This window comes from Lonchura striata, chromosome 2 (assembly GCF_050655825.1).
Source record: "Lonchura striata isolate lonStrDom1 chromosome 2, ASM5065582v1, whole genome shotgun sequence".
NCBI lineage: Eukaryota > Metazoa > Chordata > Aves > Passeriformes > Estrildidae > Lonchura > Lonchura striata.
In genome coordinates, this window is record NC_140704.1 from 66,814,280 (window position 1) to 66,838,514 (window position 24,235).

The 24,235-nt window shown below is 38.4% G+C and overlaps 1 protein-coding gene and 1 long non-coding RNA gene across 4 annotated transcripts in view; one reads left to right on the forward strand and one right to left on the reverse strand.

Moving 5' to 3' along the window:
• LOC146768283 (uncharacterized) overlaps positions 1 to 18,015 on the forward strand; it is a 29,942-nt gene extending 11,927 nt beyond the window's left edge. For both annotated transcript variants that reach the window (XR_014953341.1, XR_014953342.1), the window contains one exon: positions 4,075 to 18,015. This is a non-coding gene — a long non-coding RNA (uncharacterized LOC146768283). The remainder of the gene's footprint in view (positions 1 to 4,074) is intronic.
• Positions 1 to 24,235, reverse strand: part of CAP2 (cyclase associated actin cytoskeleton regulatory protein 2) — a 67,508-nt gene that overhangs the window by 4,579 nt on the left and 38,694 nt on the right. For both annotated transcript variants that reach the window (XM_021552979.4, XM_021552986.4), the window contains 7 exons: positions 17,800 to 17,943; positions 17,488 to 17,573; positions 15,663 to 15,768; positions 3,287 to 3,476; positions 2,256 to 2,431; positions 1,351 to 1,474; positions 1,053 to 1,135 (listed from right to left, as the gene is read on the reverse strand). In XM_021552979.4, the coding sequence (XP_021408654.1) occupies positions 1,053 to 1,135; positions 1,351 to 1,474; positions 2,256 to 2,431; positions 3,287 to 3,476; positions 15,663 to 15,768; positions 17,488 to 17,573; positions 17,800 to 17,943 (909 nt within the window). The remainder of the gene's footprint in view (positions 1 to 1,052; positions 1,136 to 1,350; positions 1,475 to 2,255; positions 2,432 to 3,286; positions 3,477 to 15,662; positions 15,769 to 17,487; positions 17,574 to 17,799; positions 17,944 to 24,235) is intronic.

Consider the following 24,235-nt stretch of genomic DNA (forward strand, 5'->3'; position numbering starts at 1 on the left):
TAATTAACTGCCTCCTCTGCTGTAAAAAGACACGTAGTGATCATGAATAAAACTGATAGTTACAGTTCAGAAAATAATGCACAGTTGGTAGCAATGTCAGTCACTTGCATAAGGTTCAAAATATAAAAACCCCATCTTGCTCCTATTCCATGTGGTGGCTGTGACAATTATTTCTGAAGCATGGAGCAGGACTGTCTATATTTAATGTCATACAGCAGGCACAGCCTCTTAAGCAAAAGACCTCATTTTGAAGAGTGGCAGTTTAATATAATAATTAACGATTTTTTTTTTCACTTAAAATAATATGTTCTGGAGTGTCTTCTTGAGATTACATTGTGTGTGTCAGACACAATGCAATATTAGAGCAGGTAGTTAGGCCTCTGTGGAACAGGATGACTGAAGTGCTGCAAATGTCAGGTAGACTGTATATTTTGACCAGTACAAACAAGTATCCCCCAGTAGAGATGGCAATTACAGATTTAAAATACATATTTTCTTTTCACGAGGATCACAAGGAAGATGATCTCTGATTAAGCTTTTTGAAGGCAAATTATATAAAGTGTCACATCACTGGCCAGGGAGATTTTTTGGAATCCCAGCACCTACTTTTTCGTTATAGCACTTGACAGTCTATTTGAAAATTTCCATTGAGAAGGTAAGAAAAGAAAAAAATCTTGTGCACTACGAAATCAATTAGCTAACTGCTAGAATTTCTTCTGTAAGCACCACTGAACTTTCAAGAGCTGGGAGTTGCTTACCATGAAAGCAAGCAGATCAAGGACAGAAGTAACAGTTCTGCCAGTGTACAGATCTCTCAGCTTCACCAGAACCAAAAGGCACTGGGCTATGGGAGCTTTGTTCAGTGATAGTAAATAGTTTTCACAAGCATATTTTAAAAACATCAGCAGAATTTAAAGCATATAAAGATCTATTTAGATACTTCTTACTTTTGTTGTGCTTTGTGAGTTTTGAAAATCTCTTGTAGCTATAAGTTGGGTTTTTTCCTCCCCACTTCTTCTAGGTTGGTCTTCATCTCTCAATTGGATATTTACCTGAATCTGAATATCCCTGGAGTTGATCACTTCCACGATTCCCACAACATTGTCAAACACAAGGCCAAACTTTTTACAGTTGTCTGAAATAAAAGCAATCATAAATAAGAAAGGCAAGACAAAAGCAAATACATGCACACATGCTACATTGACTATGAAAATTCCCAGTCCTGCACTACTGAATGACTTTACTTTCGTAATCAATCATTAAATGAATGGAATGATTCAGATGCATTATTAATCACATAAGTCAGTTTTTTCAAGATTGTAACGAAGCCCAGCTGAGCTACCCACTCACCAATAGTAATTGAGTTGATTTTTCCTTTTATCTGAAGTGTAGATTTGTTACACTTAAAAATATAGGCCACTTGCTTGAGTTCAGTGTTGTTAATGACCAGGTCATTCTTATCCTCTTGATATTCCTATTTCAAAAGAAAGTCACTAGGATTAAAAGAACAATTACACTCCATGGATGTCCAGGAAAGGCTAGGGATCCACAAGGAAAGTTCCAAGTAGTAGAACTGTAACAACATTACACAGGCAAACGGTGACTGCACCTTATGCAAACTGGACTCCACTGTAATATACACTGACTGTGTATATAACTTTCTGCATGACTAAACTGCATATTCTTTCTGCTCTCTCTTAACCAACACAGTCACATCAATTTTCATTCTGAGATTCTTTGGTGTATGCTTATATAAATTAACACCCAAACTTTTAAAAAAATCTCCTTTTTCCATCTGTAGATTGGGCAAAAGGAAAACACTCCTCTACTTTTAAGCACAGAAGACATGCTTGCATGGAATGGACAATTAAATATAAATGTATAATTCCATTGGCTAGGGAAACTGGAGAGTGTGGTCTGTGATGACTGTTCTCACTCATTCACAGGAATGGCCTGCAAAGAGGAATTTAAATTGGTGTTCTGGGGCATTGTCTGATTTTGCAAGGAATTTATATGCTGGTTCTGACATTCTCCAGTGAGATTAATTAATAAGTGAATCTCAGAGACAAATGCATTTACTTAAGATCCTACAGAATAGTAAAAGCTGAACTGTAGCAATGCAGAGAAATTGAAGACTCAGCCCATTTTAGTTTTAACTTCTGTTTTGTTGCATGTTAATGACAGACAAGATGTTTCACTGCTCCTCCTGGTTTGCAATGTGCAAAGTGAAATTCAGAGGTGTGACTGGAACTCACCACTCTCCACTTCTTTCCCTCTAGCTCCAAGACAGGGGCATGGTTCTGCTGTGGGGAATTCTTGGGAGAGGTAGGACTTGGAGTATGGCTTTTTGTTGGAGAACGAACAGGTGGACCTTGGGCACGTAGGCTGGGGTTCTTGTGAGTCTTCTGGTCATCAGAGACATGTCGAAGCCCTAAAAAGCCAAAAATAAAGGGTGCTTGTGAAAGAGAGTCTATTTTTCAATCCTAAAAGTGCTGATATTGAAACATGAGAAGTTTGTTTGTAGTTGTGTTATGTTATTCTCTGAAATTACTTTTTTTCTCTTTTTAATTTCCTCAAGGTTTACCTGGGTAACAACCAGAAGTTCAACTGCTGACATACTTTTAGCAGATCATATAAAAACTCTTCTACTGTGGATGGGCTCTTAGTATGTTCACCAGAAAATCCCTCAATGTCTTCTAGATCCCTCTCTGTCTGTAGCAAGTTCTGAGAGCTTGTCTTATAATGTCTTTCCACCCATAAGACAATTTATTTTTCTAACTTATGACAATATTTGATCTATCCCTTCAGCATTAAATGCATATATATAGCAATGATATGTATTTAAATTCACAGATATATACCTAAATTACAACTTTCCAATATTAATACAAAAAGCTTTATTTCACCTGACATGTAAGACATTTTGACACAGGTTTGCACACTCAATGTGAGTCAGAAAGAGGGATAAAACTTTATTGTAACTGCAACTTAAGAGGCTGACCAGCTTCTGGGGGCTGAATATACTCAGCTTGGCTGCCTTAAAATTAAAGTGATACCTCTAAATGGTGTGAATGTCAGGTATACTGAACTTATTTGAGTGCTGTGGCTTCTAAAGGACGTTTTGGTATGCAGCCTCCTCCATCGGACCATTGCAGGCCTCAGAAGGATCTGAGCTGCTAGGATGTAACTCTAAAATGCCGTGAAAGCTGTGAAATGCTCTGAAAAATGTAACAGGTCTTGGTGTAGTTTGACTCCTGCATCACAATTCGATTTCTTTTCTCCTGACCTTTGGTAATTGCCTCTCCCTGGTTGAGCTGTGCAAAGAGGGCTGAGCGAGACGCAGTTCCTTCGTCCTTTGCCGTTTCCGTATCGAAGATGGGCGGCGGTCCCGGGGGCGGCGGTGGCGGAGGTGGCGGGGAAAGGCAGGAGCTGCTGGTTAGAACAGATCGCATGGACATGGGGGATGCAACAGGACCCTGTTTGAGACAGAGGGAAATACTTTACATACAGTGTTTAAGGAGAATTGTATCATAATCGCTCTTATTTACTAACATCCTTGAATGCTGTGAGTTCGGGTGACTCTGGAAAGCCACAGGCTCAGGACAATTTCAGGCTTCATAATTGAATATAATCCTATGAATCCTTCCCTGCACCGGAGCAAGCACAGCTAGAAAGACTGACAGCCCACACTCTACCCTTACTGTAGAATGACTCCACCTAAAATTTTTGTCTTAAACATTTCTAAGGGCTGATGTTAAAGATCTTTAACTATTCCATAATTTATTCCAGTGTTTACTTACATAAAAAGGAAAATGTCACTTTTTTTCCAGATAAAGAAAATGTTTTGGTACAACACAAATAACTGAGAGGTTCATGAACTGTCAGTTATACATAGGGAACATGATAAATTGTATGCAAAATGTAAATGCTATCCTTTGAAGTCTTCAAGTTATCTGTAAAGATTCAAATACCACAGGTTATAAAATTATGATGATTCAAGTATCTTGATTTTGAAATTCAATTTTTGAGTTTTTAGTTTAATTTCTTAAATTCTTTTTTCCTTTTTTTTTTCAGTTGCAGGAGATCACAGCACACAAGTTAGGAGCAAAGGGGGCCTTGGCAAAGTAAGTAACACAATCTTTCTTTCAGTTTCCATAATCAAAAGTACATATTTTGGTCTGAATTACAATTCTTACATAGAATATTATCAAAAAGACAGAGAATACGAATAATTATCTGACCAAAATTTTATAAGACTGCCCTAACATCCTAATAATAGATGTTACAAGACAATCTGAGAATCACTTTTCCTATCCTGCCACTGAGTGTCACTCTGATCCTACCTCTCTGCAGCGCAGAAAGAATTTTTAACAGAACTATTGAGAAAAATAGATTGGTTCTGATGAGTTCATCTAGCTACAGAGATACTGTGCATTGCAGCAGCAAATATTAACAGGTGGGCAGATACAATGGGAAAATTACAGCGACTTACGAGTCACAGCTCCTCTAACTGAATACCTTTGTTAAGAGATACAGGTTGTTAGTGCGCCCCTGATAATCCATCCTGGAAACAGATACTGCTTAGCTGGCCTCTGAGGATATTTTTAACCACTTATGGTACTACTCTTTCTGCTTTCCACTAAACTGAAACACTGATCTGGTTCATGCATCTCACATGAGTGGAAACTACAGCTGTTTTTTAAAAAGTAAAACTTGTCCTGGCCTGTAATCCCAAACTGATAACAGGAAAAAGGTGAGATCCACATACTCCTTTTTTACTTACTCTTCAGATATACTTTATAAACAAAATTAATATCCAAGATCTCCTAAGAGAATAAGCTCTCTTCTTGTTATTAAATCTTTTTGACCAAATGTAAACAAATTAGACGATTCTCTTTTTGGAACCAATTATAATTTATTGTCAAGGTATACTGGGACTAAAGTCAACTGCTTTTAGAGACGTTCCATTGTTGCATGGATACATTTAACTCAGAGCTTCTGCTTACATACGTCCTTATTATAGGTCAGTGTTTTAGGCTGGGGACAACTTCTTCACTGGGCCCTCCATTTACAGTGCTTGTTCCCTGCCTCTGTTAATGCCAGTGAAGTTACTTGCAGCAGAGTCAGCAGAACTGTGAATTATTGTAATTTTTTAAAAAAAAGAATGTAAGTGGATTTAGTGGTACAATCAGTTACTGCTGCCTGAGGTGCAATACAGATCTTTCCCTTCTGTTGCCTGCAACCATAGCAACTGAATCCACTATGCCCTGGTTATCTAGAATTATGAACATTGCATTTGCAGGGCTTTTTAAAACACTCAGATACTCAGAAATGGCACTCACTATTCACAGTGTGAACATGCAGTTATGAATTATGTATGCTTTATAAAAGGCAATTAATAGCAGTAGTGGTAGTGGCTAATAACTTTTAGTCTGAGATGAAAATCCGCTTGCCAAATTCCAGGCTGACATCTGATTCCTCAAAAATACCTCCTGCTTCCACCTGCTTATCAATACAGTGCTGTGATTTTCCAGAAACTCGTGTAAGATTCACACATCCACTTGGAATGAACGCCACCTAAATTGTGCAAAGGCTGCAAAAGTGCATTAGAGAAAAAAATTCTGGAAGCTATCTGGGTATTCTGCATATAACACAGAGTGGTAGGTCACTCTGGCAGTCTCTTTGCTTCAAGTGTCAAACTCAAGCCCATCACAGACCAATGCAGGACACTCTGGGCTAAAATAATTCTGCTGAGTTGTGTATCAAAGTCAGTGTCCTATATGGCAACTAAAGTATGGGAATATCCATGTAATGAGATGGAAGTAAAACTCAGAAGGATTTATCTGTGGAAGGGGGTCATCTCGCTCCCAGAACTCTGAAAGAACTTCATTGTCAAAGTACGGATAAAAGGAAGGATTTTAAACACATCAGTTAAGTCTGGACATGATTTTGTATGACTGGAGATTGTTGTCATATTTATTTTCAAGAAATTGAAGATGTAGAAAAGGATCTGGGAAACTTTTTTCCTTTTAGAGCAGTACTGATGAAAAAACAAGTCTACTCAAAAATCTCAATTCTTGACCTGAGCAGCTAAGATATTCTAGTCCTTTTAAGTGGATTTCAAAAGAAAAAAAATGTATTCATTGCACTCATGCTGACCATCTGCTTCTTCTTTTCTTTACAAGCCTGGTCCGTCCACTGAAGTCAGTGGTTATCTCCACTGAGCATAAAAGATTTTGAGTTAGATCTAATTAAGAACACAGACGCTATCAAAAGGTAAAGACACCTGAGGTTCTGTCACCCTTCCCACTTTTCCTCTTAATTTTGTGCAATCACAGAAATAAAAGACAGACTGAACCCTGGTTGTTAGCTTTTCTCCTGCATGGAAAATCTTGTCTAGTTTAAGACCCGAGTTACAGTTACACAAGCTAACTGATATTGTAGCATGCTATTTTCAACATCTAGGGCCATTCTGGAAACTGAAAACAATTTTAATCATACATTAGGCTAGGCAAAATTGAGACAAATCACAGGAATAAAGGTCTCTAAAGTACCTGGTTTAACTGCTCTCATCTGCATCTACTGCTCTGTAGACTTCTCCCGTAGGACCATCTCCCATTGAAATGAAATGGCATGGAAAAGACAGACAAGTCTCACTAATGAGAGGGTGCAAAGACCTGCTGGGAAGAAGGGTACAGTCTAACTCTGGCTACAGTCTTCTTTTCTTTGCCATTTTAATGTACCTTACTGAAATCAAACAAAAATTCAATCAACGTGAAATTCTTTATGGGAGAGTGGCTCAGGGAAACTCTCAAAAGGGGCAGAAAGCACAAAAGTGAACTGGAAATGCAGAATACACATTTCACTTCTTGCATTCCCTGCATGCCAGGGAGATGGGACCTGTGCTGCACTCAGACACACTGATGTAAAGGGCAACTTAAAAATCAGCCAAGTGAAATACTTCCAGGATTTTTTTTTTTAAAATTCATTTTGACATCTATTAATAAATGAACCTCCAAGTTACCAATCTCAATCACTAGCAATTACTTTTCTTTCCTCAGTTCCTCTTCTAAGACAACTTACACCCTCAGGCTCTACAATATTTCTGAACCAGACTCTTAAACTGTTCTGGTATCTGGTAAGACTTGTGTATAGTCCTATCCAATTTCAACAAAAGTTCCCTTCACAAAGTCCATTCATTTCTGTTCTGTATAGGGTGGTGTTTGGGAGAGCTGCTGGCAATAAAATAGCATGTTACATGCCCACAAAAGTTCAGCTATCCTAAAGCAGCAGGTGCTTAGCAGCTTTGCTATTTGCAAACAACTCTTCAGATTAACTTCACGCAGATGTTAACAACAGTGTGTCTTTACATAAAAAGTATTAGGAGCCATTTGGACCAGTGAAGGCGGTTGTTTGCAAGCTGCCTTTCTTCCTCTTTTATTTCAGCTGTTTGCCTCAGCAACAGCTGCTGTTCTCAATGCTGTGGTGTCTGCAGACAGCACATCAAGTTATACTGATAGCTGACTGCTCCCATTAACATGTTCATGTGGTCATTTTTCTGTTATTTACAAATATGTCCCTAGTGAGAATTATCAGGGGAACAGATAGAGTTGTCCTTACTTTCTGAAAATGTAACACAAAAGTAAGCTGTAACTTTTAATTTGTTAGTTTTGCATCATAATGAACCTGATGTGCTTTGGTGCTCCTGGAGCTTTTTGAAATGGAGGAAAATGTAATTCTCTGAGTAACGTCCTATCAGGAACAGGAGATGCAGGCCCTGTGACCATGTACTAAGAGCTCTGTAGGGGATGAAACATTCCAGAAATTTTGCCTCAGGGCTGTCTTCAGCCTCCAGCCATGCTCTAAATGGGGTAACAGGAATGGGTCAGGGTTTGCTCCTTGCTGGATAGCCCCAGGCTATCTGCAGAGATACCCAAATGCCTCCCATTGACTGTGGCAGAGAAGCTTCCTTTAGCGACAGTGTCTGATGCTGCTTACAGTGCTGGGTCTGATAAATGTCACTGTGCAAGGGTTTGCAGGATTCTGGTACAGCCTCAAAGTATGTTATATTTCTGCCTTCATCTTGTACAACTGGCAGAAGGGTGACATACACTTCTTTTTCTCACCTAACTGGCTCGCTGGAAGAAAGAAATGATTGTTTATGTTGAGATAGCTGCCTGGTTGAAATTCTCATTTAATTCCCTTGAAATACAGTAGAGCTGAGTGAAGCCCTTTGTTTTTGAGAAGCTGGGCCTTGTTAAGCACATTTCTCCTAAAGACTTCCTTCCCCTGGAGGACAGGGCAAAGCCAATCTTGTTAGAGAAATAAAATTCTGTTCATATGTAACACAAGTGCTCTGGGTGCGACACTATCACTAATTTTCAGTGGCCATATGGAGCTTGACATGTCTTCAGGTCTGAACCCAGCTACTGAGAGACAGTAAGAATTTCTTTTTATGTCTTATCACAGATGTTACTATTTCCTGAGCTATTCTTGCTGAACAGCTCCTGGGTTAGCCTTCCATGTCACTGTTACTATATTTGTAGAACTGCAGCAGCAAGGAGCCCCAGTCAGAGGCTCCTATCTCTGGGGATATGAGAGGCTTATGTGCCAGACCCTGTACAAACACCTGCAATATTCCTCTGTGTTGATCCAGCTTTTGGCTGACACAGTGCAGCACAGACACTGAGGGGAACAAAGTTCTTGTGCTGGGCACCTGCTGTGGAGAACCCGAAAAATGCATTTCTATTAGTGCAATGGTTAATTTTACTCTGAGCCAGAAAAATCTATGTAATGCATTTAAATAAATGATTATGAGTGTGTATGATATATAGTACCTATTTCATTGGTCATTCCTATTAAGAGGTAAGTATCTATTTGCAGCTGAAGCAACAGGTGGCTTAGAGACACACAGTGGAATCCCTCCCTTAATTTATTGAAAAGCCTTCTTTTCATGGCAGCAGACAAACTGGAATCTTAACTGGGAATACATTCTTCCCCCCCCCCTCCCCCTCCAAAAAAAAAAAAAAAAAAAAAAAAAGGAAGGATATCACTGTTTTCTCCCCCTTTATAGTAATCCTAGTTTCACACCTAAAATTATTATAGAATTCTGTACTGTTCTTTCCATACATATGCAGAGCCAAAGACAAGAATCTTGAAGCTCAAAATATCACATATCAACCTCTGGGAACAGGTGGACTGTGACTCAGAGGCACAGAGCTCTTGTTAAGGTGTTTTTTGTGTAAAAGTAGCTCAGCACAACAGTTCCATTACCTCCTCTCTTTAAGCCACCTGTCTGCAAGGAGTCATGCTGCCCAGAGAGCTGCAATTTACTGGATGAAGCAGCTGACTTACAGGCCATGTAATCTTTGTAAATTAAAACACAAAACAACAAAAACCAGGCTAGGTTCTTTTCTCATTACTGAGTCTCAGCAGAATTATTTATCTGCAGAGTTTTCAAGCTTTGCAGCCCCCTGTAATATGCTTTTGCCGTTCATCACCTGTTCAGGATTTAAAAATATGCTTACATCTTCAGAGTTACCCAACCAAAAATGTTTTATACAGCCATGGTCTTCTAAATCATTTGAGGACTGTATGATAATGTAATTGCCAACAAGTAATGTGCTCCAACAGGCAGATTCAACCATAGTTTACTTATGGAAAAATTTGGTTAAGAAGAAGACCAATCCCTTTAGCAAGATAGTAAAGTAAAGCAAGATAGTAAAGATGTACCTTTCATTTTTTCTCTATTTTTCATACTTTCAGTTTTGTATTTCCTCTCCCTTTTCCACTGGAAGAGGCTGCATACCTCACCCAGGTTTTCCCTTAACATGTCTGAATGGTGCTTGGTCAAAGTTAAGAGAATACAATTGATATACAGTAAAGACAAATATTTTCAGCCACTGTTAGAATAAGAGAGCAAAAATACTTTCTTTTAAAGGGACAGGGATGTCATTGACGCAGTCTCCACCAAAGAGGCAACTACTCTACTATTGTAGAGGTGCCAGGATAGCCAGTTTTTTTAATTGTTCCTGTACCAAAAACCAGAACACTGCCTATTCTCTGAGAAAGAAATACTTGCAACTAAGGGATGCAATTTTTTTCAACAAAAAAATACAAGATAATAGGAAACATGGATGGGGAAGGATAGAGAAAAGAAATGGAAAGTATACAGAAAAGGCTATCACTGAGAAAAAACTGAGCACTGTGGAAATGTCTATGTCTTATCCAAGATACAGGCATCTAAATTGGTATATCTATGCTGCCCTTAGTTCTATCTGAATAAGGCCTCTGGGATTGCAGTCATAGCTGTGGCTGGAATTTGGCACTACAGTTTTGACCTTTAGCTTTAGTGAAGTGGCTCAGACGATGGCTGCTTGATAAGTAGGTCAAACTAAACACAGCACAGAAGAGATACTGGACAGATAATAGGAGGCTTTTGCCTGCAGAAGTTGGTCTTTTGCAGCTTGTTCACATCAATATGTACAGAGATGATGTATTACAGGAAAATGTTTTGATAGAACAGGAGAGAGGCAGGGCCAATTTACAAGAAAATGTCTGGAGGTAATTATTTTAGACTAGACTAAAATGCCCAAGTCTGCCCTGTGACTAGGATAATTGCACTCAGTAAGGCTAATGTAGGAATTATGATGGTACTTCTCAGTGTGGAGCTTGTGGAGAATTTCAGCTTTTAAAGAATGTTTTTAGAGTGCTATCTAAGGAGTAATAAATGTTTTTTAAAATGCTGTTTCAGGGAAAAAAAACCTTGAATATACTGGCTTCAATGAAAACAAGATTTAAGTAAATCTCATTTGCTTTAATAGATATGCAGACTTCATCCTAAATTGTTTAGATTTGTAAAGGAGGAGAGGATTTCACTCATTACTTGAGTGAAATTCTGTATTCTGCTGGTAAAATCCGTCCTGAATTACTATTGTATACAAAGAACAAAATTTTAAGTACAGATCCACCTGCAATTGAAACATTCAAGACAATTATCTTTGAGCAAGATTTGAGTATTAACACTTATTTGATATATGGAAACTACAGCAGTCTCTTATTATTGCTGGTTGTTTTCTTGCAGCAAGGTTAACTTGCAGAAATATCAGCAGAAGATTCACTTCCCCCAGATTACTCATGCAGACCTTGTAGCAAACAAACTTTTCATTAGGCATTCTTGTGAGCTTGTATTACAGCTGTTCATTTATTTGCATCACCAAAAATAAGTGGAGGCTAGAAAGAATAGAATGTTATACTATGCTTTAAGATAATCCCTTCTTAAGAAAAAAAAAAACGGGGAAAAAAAAGGCACTTGCTCTTTATCAGAAAGAACTGAAAAAGGACAGGTCAGTATTACAGCTGTGGATTGCTTGTTAAAGACAGAAAGTGAAGCAAAACGTAGCAAGCAAAAATGACAATTACTGCAGAGGTAAAATGCTACCCTGGGCACTTAAAATACTTCATTGTAACAACAGCTTTTTTCCAAAGACTCACTGACATCTAAGAATGTCATATCTGGTAGCAAATTAAAACAAATCTCCATTAGGCTGGTAATTGCTTATTGTCCCCATTGTCAAGATGGCTAAATTGAGATGTAGTGAGTACAGTTGGCCACTCAGTACAGGGTGTAGGAGGCAGAAGGATACTTTACATCCAAGATAATGAACTACAAAATTACACTTTTAAGGAAATACTGTAGATCCATCTGACTTGCACTGACAAGCATATTTTCTCTGCCATAGGCACAATCAATGAATAAAAATGACTATTTTAGATTTTGTTGAAAATACATGGAACTTTTTTACTCTCGGGGACAATGACAATCCTGCTCACAAACATACATTAGATATGTACTTTTGTTCTGTGAGCACAATACCATCAAATATCCTAACCATATCCATCGTGCCTTGAAATGCCAATACACACAGTCCAGTCTGGTTCTGTACCACCATTCCACATGAGGAGAAAAACAGGTTCAGATGCACAGAAGTCTAAAGGTCCTTAACTACATTATTTCCTTCTAAGTGTATTCTTAACTACACTATATTCTTCACTATTTCCTTGGCTTTCTCCTCACACAGTCACACACATTTCAACAGGGTGCCCTTAATAAGTAAAATATTGTCCCACATCTTCACAGAACCAAAGTAAGATAGAACTGTGTTAGAACCAAAAATCCATGAACATCTGTTTTTATCACAAACTTTTTATAAAGCAGATATAGATAACTGTTATTGTCACACGTGACTTCTTGGACATTATTTCAACCATTTGCACCTGTTTTTGTGTCTGTCTTCTAATTTATTCAGGCATTTCTTTCTCTTTTCTCTGAAGTGTCTGCCTGTGTGCCTGCTGCCAGAGCCAGGAACATTATCCTCTATGTACTAGTGATCTGTTCCAAGGCTGGCTGCAGCTGCCCTGTGCAGCTTGATGGAAGGGTATGGGGGGCTGGAATTGGCACAGCTTTGGGATATTGCATGGACACAAATGTGCACACCACAGTATACAGCACCCATAGCTTAGAGGGCCAAGCGCCAACTTAAATATTCCATCCCCTTTCTGGAAACCCAAGCATAGGAAATCCTCTGATCTAGGCTTATGCTCCTGGGATTTTACTGGAGTTCGAGCACTGACAATACAGCTGGGAGAGAAGAAGTAGTTACTATTCTTCCTGACTCTTCACTCTTGTTAGAAATATCCAAATGTGCTACTTAAGAGCTTTTTATAGAAACTTCATGCATTGCTTTATTGACTTCTGCAGATATGAAGGGTAAATTATTGGTATAATACACTTTGAAATCTGTACTTATATGCCCCAAGACATTTCTCTCTTCTCTCTCCCTCTATAATAAAATACCTTTTTCACACCAATGTCTACCTTCCATAAATGTTCCACTTTGTTAACGCCTTGCCAAACTACTGCTTTTTCCTTTTTTTCCTTTTATGCATGTAAGTGGAAGCTGCTGTGTGCAATGTGTCTGTAATAATAAAAACTGTGTCTGTGTCTATATCTACAGCCTTTAAATATATCACATTTTTTGTCTAGACCCTGATTCTGCAGACCAATGTGAATCTGTGACTTCTATTCTCATTTTAAAATCTATAACAGAAATGAAATTATCACTTGAGCAACTCATTACTTTTTGGAATGTATTTGTTACCAAGCTTCATAGAAATATTTGAATAACATTTAAGCAATTTAAACAACCTGCTAACTTACTGGATTCTAATTTTCTCACACACACACATTTAGTAAAAATTAAAAAACTATATACATCCATAAAAATGAGTCTGCAATTTAATCTTTCAGACTCATATCACATAAAGGATAATTTAAATGAAGCATACTTCCAAGACAACTTCCAGATATGAGTGATATCCAAAGCGAAGTGAAATCAGTACTTCACATGTAGTGGTGGGCTCATCACTAATGATGGAATGAACTGTTGGCAGGAAACCATGCTTAATATAAATAAACAAGTCACACCTAGATTTCAGCAATTTCTTGGACAGCTGAAGACAGAGAAATATAAAGATACGATGGCTGAGGTACTGGTTTTAGGATCAGGCAAACATAATCCGCAACAGCTAACCTTCCAAGTAAGGCTACCAGTACTCACCAGCACTGAGAGCTCCTCCTGTTTCATCCAATGGCTGTAACAAACCTTTACTATATAACACTATTTCCATATTTGTGAAATTCTATTAAAGGTCAAGATTATTCTTTTTCTGTATAAAAAGAATGAATTTTGTCCCAGATTCTCAGGCTAATTCAGCTAATGGTGTATACTACAATTCTTTTTCTTTATGTAATAATAATTTAAAAATCATCAGGTCTTCTCATGTTCACTGATCGTAACAGGATAGGATGTACCAAGTGTGAAATTTTGTACTAAATAAAAGAATCATGTTTAATATTTAAATTTTACTATAGAAACCTACAACATAGTTAGTAATTACAGACTTCTAATTTATCATGTTCAAACATTTTTGTATTGCTTCAGACTAAGATGTACATGCAGATCACGGGTCTCTCCCATGTTTGAAATTGCACTCAAAAACTTGAGAACTGAAAGGCCTTGTACAATGTTTCATGTAAAAATGTAAAAGGCCTTGTACAGTGTTTCATATAAAGAGAAAGCTGCAGTCTGTTGCTGAGCACAAGTAACCTACATTCTCTTACATGGTTACAACCTCCACTGAGGGGGAGAGAAAGCAACTTTTCCAGCTACCATAGAATCAGGGAAATGTTTGGATTGCAAAGGACCTTGAAGATCATTCAGTTCCAACCCCTTGCCACAGTCAGGGACACCTTTCATAGACCATGTTGATCAGAGTCCCACCCAACCTGTCCTTGAACACTTCCAGGCATGGGACATCCCCAGCTTCTCTGGGCAACCTGTTCCAGTGTCTCATCACCCTCAAAATAAAGAATTTCTTCTTTATATCCAGTCTTTAAATTTAAAACTATTGCCCCCTGTCCTGTCATTACAAGCCTTGGTAATGCCTTTCTCAGCCTTTCTCACAAACCCAGTTTATATATTGCAAGGTCGCAAAAAGGTCTCTACGAAGCCTTCTCTTCTCCAGGCTGAAAAAATCCCAACCTCTTGGTCTGTCTTCACAGGAAGGGTGTTGCAACTCTTAGTCCATGTTAAGCTACACTTCATAGAATCGCAGAATGGTTTGGATTGGAAGGCCATTAATCTGAAAGTTCTACTTCACTTTCCTATGCTCCCAAGTTCTTAAAATTGTTTATTTTAAGAACCAAATGGTGACCTGTATTAGTCCTCTGAATAGTCACTCACTTAAAAATAATGATATTTGTGTACACCTAAGAAATTATAAATTTGAAGTGAAAGACTGCATGTGCAAGTATATGGTAGGTTTAGGAGATGGTATCAGTAAAGAGTAGGCTGATTACTTTTTTAATATATTTCAGCCATTCTGCTAATCTGATAATAAACATGAGCACATTATTAAAGTAAAATAGAACACTGCATCAATGTAGATAGTGGACATAAACTCTTACATTTATACCCAACATAAAATTAATTTCTCATGTTTATACCTCTCTTAGAGAAAAATATTCATTGCTATTATCTCAGATGTAACACAGAGAAGCAGGTTATATAAGGAACATAAATAATTAGGTATGCAGTTATATTTACTCTGTTTCCAGAAGCTATTTCTGTATGTCTAAAATAATAGTTTTATAAAGCTATCCATCTATGAAGTTATGCATCCCGTCTTTATCTTCCCTGCTATTAAATCCCTCTCTTTTTTCAGATTCTTCCCACCATCCTTCTTCTTTCCATGATATGCTCCTCAGTTCTAACATGCCCTTCCATTTTTTGCATTTTGTCTTGTTCCTATCTTCTACAGGCATGGAGAACTGTGTCTGCTTCTCTTTACCATTTGCAGCTGAGAGTTATGGCTATAATAATCCCAAGTAATTATTTTCTCTTCCTCCAAACCTGTACCACAATGGCCTGAACATCTCCACCTATATTTCAAATGTTTATTGGCTTGGTTGGGAAATCCATGGACCATGACTTCTGTTCTGGGCACAGATATTTATTTTTCCTGAACTAATGACCCACATTAAAAGACAAACAGGTTACTGGCTTTTTATGGTTCTTCTTGAAGAAAGAAAGAGTACTTACAGTTTTACTCCAGGTGAGACCTGTGGTGTGATGCTCTTTGATATAAGCTTGAAGCTCAGACCAGATATTCAGATATGACTTCACCCAATCAACATGGCGTGTGTCACTGTAAAAACAGAGGCAATATTTATGTGTGAATGTACTTAAAAACAGACAGCAGTGCTGCTCTTGCTTAAAGCAGGTAAAACCCATTGACTGCCTTAAAGCCATGGACAAATCAGTTAGCAGGCAGCAAACCAGTCCAGTGCTGCAAAGACAGAAACTACTACATTGCAAAGATCTACATCCTTCTAGAGGACAAACAAGAGCGAAGGATGCCTCTAGCAGAGAGTGCTTCCTGCTAGAAGTGTGTGTCACCATTCTTCTCAAGCTCAAAGTCAACTGAAAAAGCACTAAAGGCACATTGAGCTGTGCAGCAGGTACCCAGACACAGTTTCAGGGTGCTGAACTTTAGAAAATTAAGTATCCATGGATTCTGTAGATATTCTGGCTGCCATGTTCCAGTGTGGCCAGGGCAATACTGGGTCATGTTACAGTAATCCAAGTAAAATATTTATACATGAAGAATTTTTAAAGTACAAGTCACAAGCTGGCTTTAGAATCTTTATCATTATTCCTTCAATGAGACTCATAAACGAAACAAGGAAATATGGAGAGGGAAGCTGCTTGTAAGATCAAGTCCATAGTTACAACAAATTATTAGTGAATAGTGATGGCTTATGAGGATTTGTGTGTCTACATTCTATTTATTTCCTTTGGAATTTTAGCCTTAATAATGTGGAGGACTTGGGTCAACTAGTTTAATCCAAAGCCTACTGAAGTCAAGGGACAGCCTTCCATACTTTGGAAGACATTGTGGTCTGATAAAGTGAAAAACAGGAAGAGAATTCCTTATTAAAGGAAGAATACCTAAATACTGTACTCTATTTATACTATTACATGAGACATTTTTTTCCTCCAGTGTAAATACTCGTGCTACGTTGTAAAAATTATCAGTTACCCCAGCATAGTTACTACCTTCAGTAGGTAAACTCAGGCTTTAGGAATAATATATAATATATATAAAGTAACATACTATATATAGCATATAATTTACATTTATACATATACAAGAAACATAAATACATGTGAAAGGTTTTAATATTTAAAACCTTTTCCTCACTAAAGAGGAAAAATTCAATAGCAAATATCATTCTTCATTGGGATATAAAAATCAAGAGCCAGTATCTCGCCTTCAAAAGCATCAAGTCAACAGGATGTATACATGACTTTTCAAAGAGGTCATAAGGACACAATTTTTTTTCTCTTTCTCCATCAGTTCACAGATATCATTCACAGAACTTTCTTGTGTATTCCTTGTGCTCTTTAGAATAGTGAAGTGGTACAGAGAAAAATCAAATTAGAAGCTATGGAATTTGAATCTGTATATATAATCTACCATGTAAATACATATTTTCAAGCCAAGAGCAAGAACAGCAACAGTATGAGAGCACACATGAGAGGAGGATGCACAGCAGCCAGCTAGCCACACATTGCTATGTAAATAGGCATTTGCATATAAGCTCCATGATGCTGGAATGCCAGAAAAATTAAAAATAATCTTAAAATGTGCAGAGCGTGAAAACCAGCACTGGTAATGCTACTGCCATTCTCATTGCAGCATGCTGCAGGTCAGAGGTGAGGAGGAAAAACTATACTAGTGCAAGAAGGTTTCATCAAATGCTTTTTAGTTTACAAAATACTTCCCATGATAGCACTGGGAACCCTACGAGTATGGTTAATGCTCTGTTCTCTGGCTAACTGATACTGGAGCTTGGCAACATACCTGTTCTTGTAGTCCTTTAGTACCCTGTTAGTATAAAAGGTAGCAGCATCATTCATCTCCTTGACATAAGGGCCTGGTTTAGGAGACTAGGAGCATCACCCCATGGTAGCAGGAAACAACAGAAGAAGAAAGGAAGTAAAACATTAGTCAGACACCTCCCCTGACATACTAGGTTTATTACCTTCTTGGGTGTAGTAGACTGAAGAATTATATAGATGAGACTGCAGAGCTCTGCAAAATTTAGAACTATTCTGGGCTGCACCATCCAGAAGCCTATTAACAGCCTTCCCAACCATACCGTGTGTCACTCACCACTGCTATCCACCCAAGGGCAGGGATGCTCTCACTGACAGCTGAGAGGTGGTTGAACATTGAACTTCCTCTGTTCCTTTCTCTGAAGTTCTGGATTTCCTGAATCTTCTCTGATATTGGCTTGAGAAGCATTGCCACCTCATTCTGAAAAAAAGGGAAATGGAGAGGGGAGGGGAGGGGAGGGGAGGGGAGGGGAGGGGAGGGGAGGGGAGGGGAGGGGAGGGGAGGGGAGGGGAGGGGAGGGAAGGGAAGGGAAGGGAAGGGAAGGGAAGGGAAGGGAAGGGAAGGGAAGGGAAGGGAAGGGAAGGGAAGGGAAGGGAAGGGAAGGGAAGGGAAGGGAAGGGAAGGGAAGGGAAGGGAAGGGAAGGGAAGGGAAGGGAAGGGAAGGGAAGGGAAGGGAAGGGAAGGGAAGGGAAGGGAAGGGAAGGGAAGGGAAGGGAAGGGAAGGGAAGGGAAGGGAAGGGAAGGGAAGACTGCTATTAACAGTGGGTGGTCCAAAAGCACCATGTGGTTTAATACTGTCCTCCTTGCCTACTGATTTAACATCCATAAAGAAAGGCCATCATAAATTTCTACATTACAGCAACAGTTTAATTACCCTCCTATATTCACAGTGATAAAATGCAGAGACATTAAGTATTAATAACGTGTTGTAGCAAAAATTGTTCTCAGCACTGGCAACATTTTCACATGCTACCCAGATTAAGACCCATGTCAACCCCATAGCTCAGAGTTAGCAGAATGACTGTAATTTTCATCTGATATCCCTGGAACTTCTTCAGATGCTTGACTTTTTCATGTTATTAACCAAGCTGTTTTTCCCTAGAAACACAAACTACTTGTTAGTTGCCTGTTATCATCTGGCAACAAGACTGAGAAAGTAACACACTGTAGGCAAGATCAATTTTACCTTTCCTTCCTTTCCTTTCCTTTACATTTTAATGTTTTGGCTGCAAGCAATGTGGGAGGATTTCATAGGAAATATGCTGCCTGCAAGCCATGGTTTAGGGAAGTTCTCCTGGGTTAATCAGGAACGAATGGTATCCATGGGAATGACTGCTGAGTGGAAGGAATAGTGTCTGGAGTGAAGAGAAAAGCAAAATGAATACAGAAGCTATCCAAGCTCTTTCCTGTGCAAAGTGAATGTTAATCACACTGGTCCAGTGTCTCAGAAAAACTAATTTAGAGCACTAATTCACAAGGAAGAATTCTTCCACACAGAAAATAGCAGATTGAGGGACATGGAGTCATCAGTTTAGAGGCAAAACAACTGCTGTACCTTGCAACCCTATAATATTGCAAAAGTATGCTCATCAAACCTATATAATGTCCCACCAAAGACAGTGCACTATTCTGATTCCCCCTGGCACTTCACTTGGAAATCACTCAGGATGTAGCAGAACTCTGCATTTTTTCTCACCTTTTCTAGGACTATTTCTGATGTGCTTGCTGGAGACAACTAATCCTCATGATGTTGAGGACTGCCATGACACACACAAAATAATGGGCACATATGTCCTGCTTGATGTCAGTCATCTTAAGGTTTTTCACCTTTCCAGAAGACTTCAGCATCAGATAATTTTATGTCACCTTAGAATAAGCATGTTTGCTATGGATCAACAAAGGTCAAAGACACTTCAAAAACATGTTAAAAAGAGGTTGTGCATTTTGAAAAGTATTTTGATATACCTACAGAGCGTGAACATTATAGTGGTAGAGTAATTCTGAGAAAGGCCTATGCATTGGAAATACATGGGAATATGTGATCTTCCCCTACAACAAAATGGGATGGGACAAAACAAATATTTACAGTATTACTCTGAAATGAAAATATTTTTTGTTGATGACTTAATGACCAGCACAAATCATTAAGTCTGAAAAAGCTCTGAAACCCCCATGATTTGTACTTTTTAAAACATGACCTTGTTGCCATAACATAACAAAGTCTGCAGAAATTCTCCTTTCTAATTTTTGCTTGTTTACAACATGCTGCAGCTGGTATTTTCTTGGGTATTTTCTTATTTTCAGGGAAATCTTTCAAGTATGACAGCAGTTAACAAAACTGAAATTTAAGAAAGTACTTCTTCTGCTTTGATATTATGCCAGTTTTCCTCCCATAAAGTCTGAGGGATATTTACAGTCCTGAGCTTACTGTGAATCTTCATGGCCCAGTTCCAGACAAAGAGAATATCAGTCCTAAAAATACAGCTCCACAGATGCCTGGTATATCTAGACAGCACTGGGAGGCAGCACATTTCTGTGGATAGTGCACAGAAGTAGGAGTCCTTAAATGGGGGTTCTCTTTGCAGCTCTCCCACCAAATTGTCATCAGGTTTCAGGAAAGCTGGGTTCGTTTTCTGTGCTTTGATTTCCTAGATATTAAATGGTGATAACATGGCTGTTTTATTTTGTAGAATACTTTGATTCCTATAGATAAGAAGGAAAAATTAAGGTAAATTACTTTTCTGAATGATACAGTGACCCACACCTCCTCCTCTTCCTTCTAGAAAAGCTGTCAGCCATTTTTCTGGGGATCTTCTGTAAGTGGCACAGAGATTATTTCTGTCCCTCAGAACACAGGACTTAATCTATCCAATGATTACCTATTTATAAGAAATGTTTATAAAAACCTAATGGATTTATTTAATTTCACAGAACCTGTGCAAGTTTTAAAGACGAAATACTTATTGCTAAGGAAAGTTTCTCAAAGTAATCATTCCCTCGGCACTGCAGTGACACCAGAGTGGGCTTGAGGTTTTTGCTCATCTCTGTCCCATGGGAGAGGTCTTGGCAGAGCAGCACACTCTGCACTCATCCTGTTCTCTAATGGCTGCACAGAATGTGTGTGTTTGTGGAAGCTTCTTGTCTTCCAGGTTTCTGTGTAAGGGTTTGACACAGGAACACAGCCTGCAAGGAATCACTGAACTGAGTTCTGTCTCAGTTCTGAATTTTTAGTTAGTGATTAAACTGCAGATGAATTACAGTTTATATGGCATATGGGTATAGAAAGTCTCATTAATTCTGGCAGTAATCAGTCTTGTTTGGCTTTACAATGCAGAAACAGTTGTGCTGAGGGTTCTAGAAGAATAATCTCTTTATTGCAATGAATAATAAAACAGCTGACTTAATAAACTTATTGTCTATATTGTATCTCTAAGAAAATTGAATTCCAGGGGATGAATCAGAACTGTTGGAAAAATCTTCAGCATGCCTTTGGCATGTGCTAGATAAAATTTCTTGTCATTTAAGACCCAGCACAGTTGTTTAACAGAAATTTAAGTGTCTTTATAAACACCATTCCTATTATAATATCAGTTTTGCTGAAATGCTTAAAAATGCAACATGGGTACAACTGACAAATACCAGAAGTAATTCCCAGTATCCTTTTTTCCTTTTAAAATAATGATTAAAACCAGATTGTAACTTTAACACAAATAACTAGAAAACCAGCCAGCTTGTAATATTTTATAATTCTTATTAGAAAATCAAGAGTAGTAAGGCTATTGCCATGATTAGCCAAAATGTTCCAAAAAACTTCCAGCATGCAACAAGAACTGCCTTAGGCTTTGGCTTCAGAGACTTAACAGTCTTAGCCCAGTCTCATAAAATGGCCTGGAATACCAGTATTCCAACAGACCCCACTACACAGACTTTCTTCTCCTTCACATATTTGCATTACCCACACAAGAAAATCCCCAGGTGCCAGGCTTAACAGGACTGACACTCAGTAGGTCAAGAGAATGGCCAAAGTTTTGGGTTTTGTGTTGTTTGAAATCTGCCTGTAAACTGAACGGCTTGCTTAAATTTTGACTGCTTGAGCCAGTGATTACTTGAAAATCTCAGCTTTAATTTGGGAAAATGGGTATTTTCTCAGGACCACTGTTGTCCAGAAACCTGCCAGCATGAATCACAAAGGCACAAAATACAGCAGGTAAATAAAAAATATAAAGATCTTCTGTATTTTTTAGCTGATCGTACATGGTTTTGAGGGGTGAGATTGTTTACTGAAGGATTTTTTATGTTGATGAGTGGCAACACAATCCACAATTCAACTCACTATTACAGTGTTTGCATCAACCTGACTTATTATGAAAAAAACATGTCAAGAGAACAAAACCCTTTTAAGTTTTGCAAAATGAGGGCATGGCAAAGGAGCAGCAAAAGGAAACTCAGAGAATTTGGAATCAATGGCCCCTTCCTCTTAGTCAGCTGCAACCTGAACAGCATGAGCACAACCTTTATTCCATGGTGTACAGTTCTGCTAGTTTCTCCTTCATATTTACATAAAATCTCCATCATACTTACTTTTTATTTTTAATGAGCAAGTTTGAAACACAGAGTTGATCTGAATCAGGTGTCTTTGTATGTGTTGGCAAGCAGTGCAGCCTAATAGGAATGGTTCTGCAGAGCGGAACAGTTGGTACTGAGGCTCCAACATTCACAGTATACATGTAAAGGGGGGCAATTTGGGAATAGCTGTAAATTGTGGTTTAGATGCTGCCTGGGAGTGTATCTTCCACTTAACATCATCAGAAAGTTTGTATACTTTAAGCTGCTCTATAATGTGAAACACAGCATAGTAAATGGGGCTGATTTGACAGAGAAATACAGTCCCACGGTGAGCTAAAACATTAATGTAGACAGAGCCATTTTCTCTGCAAACAGCCTAGTACAGTCCCATCCCACATTTCATTCTTTCAAGGGATGAAAGATGTCATAGATAGCAACCACCACACTCAGTTCTAACAATTTAATAGGCAAGCATCTGCTCTCAGCTGAGACTTGATTCCCTTTACTGTAAATGAAGAAAGAAACATCCCTGAGGAATTATTTGCAGGTACTAATAGATATTAGATGACTATATGTTAGAAGACCTTAATAGATGTGATGAAATGGACTCTAGAGGTGCTGGCCATTACTGTTAAGAGAGCCTAGAAAAACACCTTACACAACATTCCTACCTTGACAGTTTAAAGCTGATGAGCAGAAGCCCATCCTGTGTCTACAGGAATAAGATCACCAATGAGATGCATTTCTGCTATGAGTGGCTGTGATTCTAGAGTTTTTGATTAACTGTAATTTCCTTTTTTTTTTTTTTTGTATTTTCAAAATCTGTAAAGAAGACTTAAAGTTTGTACTTTTTTTGGTAGGTGTGCAGCTTAAGAAAGGCCTATGTTTTTTCTTTAACTCTTTAATCATAGCCTGGATGGAATCAGTGTTCAGATTAGGCTGAGAAATAACCTATTTAAGTACATATTTTTATATGTATTTATAATTTTTTAATTATATAAGTTTTTTACCCTACTGCACCTTAATCCAATGTTTTCTCTGCAACTATTTTCTGACTGGCTGTAGAGACCATAAGTGAGATTTTTCTCCGAGATCACTACATTTATATCCCTCTAGTATTCCGGTATTTTCAGGGTTCAAACCTCTCTTCCTACCTAACTACATTAATTTATTATGGCCTAGTTTTCTTAGAATGTAAATCTTCAACATAGTGGTATAACAAATATTTGATGTGTTGGTCAACAGTACAATTTTGCCACTTCAACTCTCTGCTGTGCAGCAGCAGTACTATGACACAGAGAGACAAATCTGCATAACTGTCTGGTCAGCTTCATCAGCACAGAAGCTTAGACACATTTATGTGCTTCCAAAGTGACTTAATTGGTATTTGGCTTTTATTCCTCTTAGAGAGCACAAAAATTCTCAATCTAACAGCCAAAATCATCTGTAGCAGTTTTGTCCTTTGTGAGGAAAAAATAGGGAATACCAAACCATAACTCCACATGACAAATTACTACTTTAGTAATTTGTGGGTTTATTTTTAAATGTAAACTCTGAGACAAGGCAAGTGGAGAGGAATGTGAAAGACAAATCGCTTCTAACCGGTAGAGAAATCCGGGACCTGATACAATCTGCATGCATCAGTTTACAGCAGTGCAGAATCACACCCACTGCCTTTGGCTGGAACTGGCTGGTTTTTAAATTGACTCGAATGTTCTGTGTGTTGTATTCTTGTCCACTGCAGCTTTCTGTGGGCAGTATTTTCAACAAGAAAGGATTCTCCTGCTTTAGGAACACAGGCAGCACCCCACAATTAATCAACAAGAACAATTACACTAATAAACTGCTTTAAACTTTTTTATGTACTACTCCTCAATCCTGCTGCTGTGATTATAGTCCATGCCAGTGGGGTCCAGGGCATTCCAGGTAGCAAGGAGATTCTGCTAAGCCACAGTTGCTTTGTTCACATCTGAGATCCTATGAATCTTTGCTAAGAGCAATCACCTCTCATGGGGCATGTCCCAGGAAAGAGATGTTAGATGTTGCAGGTTTCCATCCTTGGCCAAACTGTAAGGCTGCCCAGTTCATTGAGCAGTCCTGGAATTGACATAGCTTTTGGAATTCACAAATGTGAATGTGGCCTGAT